The following is a 7,500-nucleotide window of genomic DNA, read 5'->3' as shown; positions in this document are numbered from 1 at the left end:
GCTTCTTTGACATCCCGTGGCGCTCCCCGCTGGCCTGGTGGGCGGGCTTCATCGCTGCAGACTTCGTGTACTACTGGTTCCACAGGGCGTCCCACGGTGTGTGTGTGTGTGTGTGTGTGTGTGTGTGTGTGTGTGTGTGTGTGTGTGTGTGTGTGTGTGTGTGTGTGTGTGTGTGTGTGCTGTTTACTAATGCATGTTTTACTTCATCACTTCGTCCCTACTTCCTTTCCTCCAAGCTTCACCATGCCTCCTTCCCTCCTTCCCTCCTTCCCTCCCTTCCTCCACGCCTCACCACCGCTCCAGGCATCATCATCCTTTTTTCCTCCTTCCCTCCCTCCACGCCTCCTCACCCCTCCAGGCATCACCATCCTCCTTCCCTCCTTCCATTCCTCCACGTTTCTCCTTTCCTCCTTCCCTCTCTTCACACCCCACCATCCCTCCCGCCATTCCTTCCCTCCCTCCACACCTCAGCATCCTTCATCTCCCCCTCCTATTTCCTTCCACGCCCTACCATTCCTTCATGCATCCTCACCCATCACTCCTAACCCCACGAACAACCCTTATCACCACGCCTCCTCGCCATTAACACCCCCTTAACCCTATCTAACCCCTCACCACCATGCCCCCCACAGAGGTGAGCGTTATCTGGGCGTGGCATCAGGTCCACCACTCCCATGAGGACTACAATGTGACAGTGGCGCTGCGACAGTCCATGTTCCAGCGCCTTTGTGCCCTGGGCTTCTACCACCCCATGGCCCTCCTCGGGGTGCCGCTGCCCGCCATCTGCGTCCACTGGCACCTCAACCTCCTGGTGCAGTTTCTCATCCATACTGACCTGGTGGGGAAGTGCGGCCCCCTCGAGTGGATCTTCAATACGCCCTCCCACCACCGCGTCCACCACGGTAAGAACTAAGTAACCACCACCACCACCACCACCACCACCACCACCACCTTCACTGTCATAACCATCACCATCCTTGTTATCGTTAGGAGTGTTATCACCATTACCACCACCACCACTATCACCATCACCACCATCGCCACGACCAAGGCTCTAAACAACACCAACAGCAACAAAAACAATGACAAAACCAGCACCAACACCACCACAAATAACAACAAAAAAAGCAGCATTTTACAAGATACGAACATTAATCTAAAGCTGGACACTTGCTGGGGAAATACAGGGTGCTCTGCTACCTTCTGCTTCTACTTCTGCTGCTGATGTCATACTCAACGACCTTTGCATTTACATACATTCCAAGCCCAAACAGTAACAGCAGTAGTCGTAGTCGTGGTGATAGTAGTAGTAGTAGTAGTAGTAGTAGTAGTAGTAGTAGTAGTAGTAGTAGTAGTAGTAGTAAAACAAACATATGTAGTCAGCCGCATCACAGGTAGGCACAAACAACTTCGTAAAATCACGAGGTAAAAAAAAAAAAAAAGGAATGAAAACATCACAGGAAATGTTTACGACGTTGAGAATTTTTTTTTATTGCCATCTATGCACGCCAGCTTGTGTGTGTGTGTGTGTGTGTGTGTGTGTGTGTGTGTGTGTGTGTGTGTGTGTGTGTGTGTGTGTGTGTGTGTGTGTGTGTGTGTGTGTGTGTGTGTGTGTGTGTGTGTGTGTGTGTGTGTGTGTGTGTGTGTGTGCATGCAACTCATGCTTAGTAATAACATGAGCTGTCAATTAAAAAAGAAGACGGAACGTATCCTTTTCTTCCTCTTTACTTCTCTCCCTCCCTCCTCTCTTTTCTTCCCTCCGTCTGTCATCCTCGACTTGAGCAGCGAGGCCGTGGAAGAAAAAGAGGCATGCAGTTAGCAAGTTCGGAATAGCAGTGAGCATGTAGCTAGTAGCAGAATATAGCAAGCGCTGCAACACTGCGGAGGAGTGAGAGAGGTTGAACAGAGTCAGTCAGAAGAGTGGCATCGATGAGATGAAAAGTTTTTAACAATAACTGGTGGAGAACTGTTTGAATGAAGCCCCCAGCCACAATTGTAAGAGGCATGTTCCATACTATAGGGGGTAATAAGGTCCCTGTATAGAGTTAACAACTGTGAGGAGAGATAAAGAGAGAAAGAAAAAAAAGATAGGCGGAGACCACACAATATCCAACTCCTCAGAAGCTGTAATAGCATAATAGATATGAAATTTCCATTACAGAGTTTTAGTGAAGGACAGACCACGAGTGTTTAATGAAGAGGAGGGGGAAAATTTTGTATCACTGAAGAAAAGGGGCTTTGAGAGTTGTCTTTGAGATTATGTAGGGTGGACAAAAGGAGGAAGAGAGTTTTTGAGACAGAGAAGAAAGGTTTATTCTGCCACATCCTGTAACGTCCTTTCCCATTTCTGAAGTGTTGGAAAATGAGGTAGAAAATGCAGTGTAGAGTCATGACCGTAAGAGTGGATGGGAAAGTGACTGAAACTAAGATCATTGATGAATTATGGGAAAGTGAATGACAGAACAGAGCCTTGAGGAACACCATTGTTAGTGACCCTAGGAGTACAGTGGCCTCCCAGTATTGATGCAATAGAACGACTCGGGAGGAAATTTGAGATGAAGGAGCAGAGAGAGAGAGAGAGAGAGAGAGAGAGAGAGAGAGAGAGAGAGAGAGAGAGAGAGAGAGAGAGAGAGAGAGAATAGAAAAAAAGCTAGTAAGTAAAATCTTTGTGCCAGCTTTATTTTATTCCATCTCCATCTTTTTATATCACAATTCCTTTCCTTTTTTATATTTCCTACTTCCTTTCTTTATATTTCTCCTTCTCCTCTTCCTCTTCCTCTTCCTCCTCCTCCCACCATTCTGTCTCCTCCCCTTCGTGAAAGACAGCTTAAAAATGGACACAAAATAGGAAATGATGCTTACATTTTATTTCAAAGGTGACAGTGCAAAACATTCTTAGATGCGTAATAGAGGGTCTTGCCTACGTGCACCCACACACACACACACACACACACACACACACACACACACACACACACACACACACACACACACACACACACACACACTGTTAGTCATGTTAAAAATAGGAAAACTAGAAAATGAATAGATATATTTTCAACACACACACACACACACACACACACACACACACACACACACACACACACAGGACAACTGAGGCCATAATGAACACGACAAAAACTGGAAAGGCAACAACTCTCTCTCTCTCTCTCTCTCTCTCTCTCTCTCTCTCTCTCTCTCTGATACTACTACTACTTCTATTATCTCTCTCTCTCTCTCTCTCTCTCTCTCTCTCTCTCTCTGAAACTACTACTACTTCTATTATTATTATTACTGTTCATTTCCCCCGTTTCTTTCCATTGATAAGACAAGCAAACAAACAAACAGACAAACAAACAAACAGACAGACAGACAGACAGACAGACACAGATGCTGACACCCACAACTAAATATACACCAGCCGATCTTCCATACAAATGTAAATTATTTTTGGTAACCTTAACCTACTGTTTTTTTTTTTTTTTTGTCTTCTCTTCTCTAAAGGCAACAAGTTTTTATGTGGTCCTCGAAATGTGTACATGCATACATACATTCGTGTGTGTGTGTGTGTGTGTGTGTGTGTGTGTGTGTGTGTGTGTGTGTGTGTGTGTGTGTGTGTGTGTGTGTGTGTGTGTGTGTGTGTGTGTATCCTATCTTTTTTCTTTTTCTCCAGGATCTTTCAATTTTTTTTTCAGTTTGTTGTTGTTGTTGTTGTTGTTGTTGTTGTTGTTGTTGTTGTTGTTGTTATCCTTATGTTTTTTTTTTCTTCTCTTCATGTTTCCTTCTCCTCTTTTTCATCTGTTTCTCTCTCGTCATTATGTTCTTGCTGCACTTTCCTGCTCCTTATCATCATTTATCTTTTCCTCGTTCTCGTCTTCTTCATCATTCTTCTCTTTATCGTTATCTTTATCCGCATCAGTATTCTCCTCCTTTTCCCCCTTCGTTCTTCATCTAATTATAGTTTTATTTCTCCTTGGGTTCTTTCTCTAACTCTTCCTTCTTGCCGTTCTCTTCGTCCTCGTCCTCGTCATCTGAAAACTCCTCCTCCTCGCTCTCCTCCTCCTCCTCCTCCTCCTTGTACTTGTCATCATCTTAATCCCCCCTCCAGTCAACCTCCTGTTGCTTCTTCCCCCATGATCATGTCACTCACCTCAAGGGCATTCCTCCTCCTTATAAGAGGTTTGTAATGTCATGCTACTCCGTTGACTTGCATCCTCGTGCCAAGCTTTTCATTCTTCCTGTTTTTCTTTTTCTGTTTTTTTTTTCCTTTTTTGTATTATTGTGTCAACTTTTCTATTTTTCCTTCTTTATTTTCCTTTTTCTTTTTTTCAATTTTTTATGTTTTTTTTTCGTTTTACTTCCTGGTACATGAATTATTTTGATGTTTTTTTTTCAGTTTTTATTTTCACTTCTGTCTCGTGTGTGCCAGTCTCTCTCTCTCTCTCTCTCTCTCTCTCTCTCTCTCTCTCTCTCTCTCTCTCTCTCTCTCTCTCTCTCTCTCTCTCTCTCTCTCTCTCTCTCTCTCATATCAATGATAATTCCTTTTTTTCTCTCTCTCTCGTCTTGTCCTTCTATTTCCCATGTCCTTATCCAAATATGTCAAGTTATTTATTTTTCTTATTACTTACACACTCCTTTATTTTGCATTATTTCTCTCTCCCTTTCCTTCTTCTCCTTCTCACATTGGTGTTTCACTGATGTTATTTATTTATCATTTTTTTTATTGCGTTGGTTCACCTGGCTCAAGACTACCCGTGAATGTCCTCGCTAATTAAGAACACCTTGGGATGTCAAATATGAGGTTTACTGATGCATACATACATACATACATGGATACATACATACATACATATACACATACATAAATACACATCTTTCTACGTTTCTCTTTACGTGTATATCCCTCTATCTATTAAAAACAAACACACACACACATACATACACACACACACACACACACACACACACACACACACACACACACACACAAGGGAGTGTTACTCATTTAATAAGCTCACAATAACGAGTTTCTTCACTAACAACAACTACTTAATAATTCTGAAAGCGACGTGCAGGGCATATATAAAATAATTATCATATGTTCTTTTGTCATTGAAGAAAACGAAGGAAGCAGAACACACGATGCTCGATAAACTAACTAACTAACCAACTACTACTACTACTACTACTACTACTATTACTACTACTACTACTACTACTACTACTACTACTAATAATAATAATAATAATGATAATAATAAGAAGAAGAAGCAAGTGTTGTGTAACGAAAGTCTCTATAAAGTAGCTCACATTTCATCTTCCTTACTATCCACCAAAAATAAGATAAAATAAATAAGTAGAAATTAAAATAAATAAGCTGATTCACATTATCCTCGTTCACCCTTTCCAATTTGAATATTCATTGTTATTTTTTATTCATCGCTCGTCAAGTTAACAAAAGCCACCATTACTCACACACACGGCATGGAAAACAATCAATTTCTACTATCATTACTCCACTTTTCCTCTTCCACTTCCATATGGCTCGTGGTTTCTTAGTCACAAATCACTCTCGGACTTTTCTCTTATTTCTGCAGTAACCTCTAAACATTACTCTGGGTTCATATTGAAAAAGTCTATTCTTCTTTATTCCTTTTCTTTCTTGTAGATACTTGTGAAGGTTCTGTACCATGTTTTTAGTGTAGTAAATTGTTAATACCACAGTGAAAGGTTTGAATGGTTTAATATCGGCTAAGTTAAGAGGCTCTTCTGCATATTATGGGAGTTACCGAACATGTTTTTTTTTTTTTTGCGATTATACTTTGGGGAAAAAAAAAATCGTGAGAACTCGACATAACATCTATATCGCCTTTGAGAAACAGTTCCTATGGATTGATTTCTTGATTTTACGTACACTTTAACAAACTCCACACTCTTAGGAAAAAAAAATGAAAAAAACTGAGAATTCGACAAACCATTCGTGTAGTCTTTGAGAAACAGTTCTTTTAGCGTGTTTTCTTCATTTTACTGACATTTTAACACAATTCACACTCTTATATAAAAAAATAAAATAAATAAAAAACACTCGTGAGAATTTGTAGCCTTTGAGTGGCAGTCCTTATGGGAGAACAAAGCTTCTACCAACATAGGCCTCTCGTGTTCTGGCCAGTGAAAGGCGGCGTGGAGAGAGACGGCAAGGCTGGCATCCCTGTCTAGACCTGTTATTAGACAAGCGACTTTTTGTGCGCGCTAAGAAAACGGAAGATGAGACGAGAGGCACTGAAGAAAGGAGATGAAGGTGACCAGGAGTAGGTAAAAGTGAAAGAAAAGGCGAATGATGGACTAAACAAAGAGAAGAAAAGTCAAACAAATATTATATCCACGAAAAGGTGAATGGGTAATATGAGGAGGAGGAGGAGGAGGAGGAGGAGGAGGAGGAGGAGGAGGACGAGGACGACGAGGACGAGAAAGACGAGAAAGAGGAAGTATAAGGAAGGAAAGGTGGAACAGGAAGAAATAAGGAAGCGAGGAGGATACAGCGCATTCAAGCAAGGAGAAAGTAGCAAAGGGAGAAATAGGAAGAGAGAGAGAGAAAAAAAAAACACGTTTGATGAGGAGGAAAGGTACTTGGAAAATGTTTAGAAGTGAGTCACGAAAGAGCTCAAGGACAAGAGAGAGAGAGAGAGAGAGAGAGAGAGAGAGAGAGAGAGAGAGAGAGAGAGAGAGAGAGAGAGAGAGAGAGAGAGAGAGAGAGAGAGAGAGAGAGAGAGATAATTGGCTTTGTTTTCTTATCTGTTTTACTCATTATTATTTTTTGTTTCTTTCGTGAAAAAAAGTCACGCTTTCTTTCTGGGTATTTTTTTCTCTTTTTTTTCCCCCCGCATGGTGAAAAACAATAGTGAGATAAAGTCCTCGCCTCACTATCACCACCACGCTCATCACCATCACGACCATCACCACCACTATTACCATCCATCACGACCATCATCACTACTATTAACACTATCACGACCATCACCACCAATTCGTGCTACCTCTCTCTCTCTCTCTCTCTCTCTCTCTCTCTCTCTCTCTCTCTCTCTCTCTCTCTCTCTCTCGATCATCACCACTACCATTACTGTTACCTCACCACCATCGTCACCATCACAACCACTACACCATCACCACCATTACAGCACAATCAGTATCATAACTACTACTACTACTACTACTACTACTACTACTACTACTAGCTACTCAAGGCACCAACAGCCTAATCATCATCATCATCATCATCATCATCCTACGTCGTGTATTTGTGATAAAAATAACTTAAGTGAATATTTTTTTTTATTCTCTTATTCCTCTTTATCAAAACTTCTTTACTTCTTTGTTGCACACTACTTTTTCTTCTTCTCCTCCTCTTCCTCCTCCTCTTCCTTCGTCTCTTTTTTTTATCATCTGCCGTATCTAATTTTCTTCTTCCTCTTATTCCTTCATCTACTCCTATAACATCAT

At 41.6% G+C, this 7,500-nt stretch overlaps 1 protein-coding gene across 1 annotated transcript in view; it reads left to right on the top strand.

Annotated features, from left to right (window-relative positions):
- The window catches only part of LOC135093196 (alkylglycerol monooxygenase-like), a 31,980-nt gene that overhangs the window by 20,490 nt on the left and 3,990 nt on the right, over window positions 1-7,500 (top strand). The window contains 2 exon segments of the mRNA XM_063992170.1: window positions 1-96; window positions 633-902. The exon segment at window positions 1-96 is cut by the window's left edge and continues 53 nt beyond it. Coding sequence (XP_063848240.1) covers window positions 1-96; window positions 633-902 — 366 coding nt within the window.

Source organism: Scylla paramamosain, chromosome 42 (genome assembly GCF_035594125.1).
Source record: "Scylla paramamosain isolate STU-SP2022 chromosome 42, ASM3559412v1, whole genome shotgun sequence".
Classification (NCBI taxonomy): Eukaryota; Metazoa; Arthropoda; class Malacostraca; order Decapoda; family Portunidae; genus Scylla; species Scylla paramamosain.
This window is presented reverse-complemented; position numbering and strand designations above follow the sequence as displayed.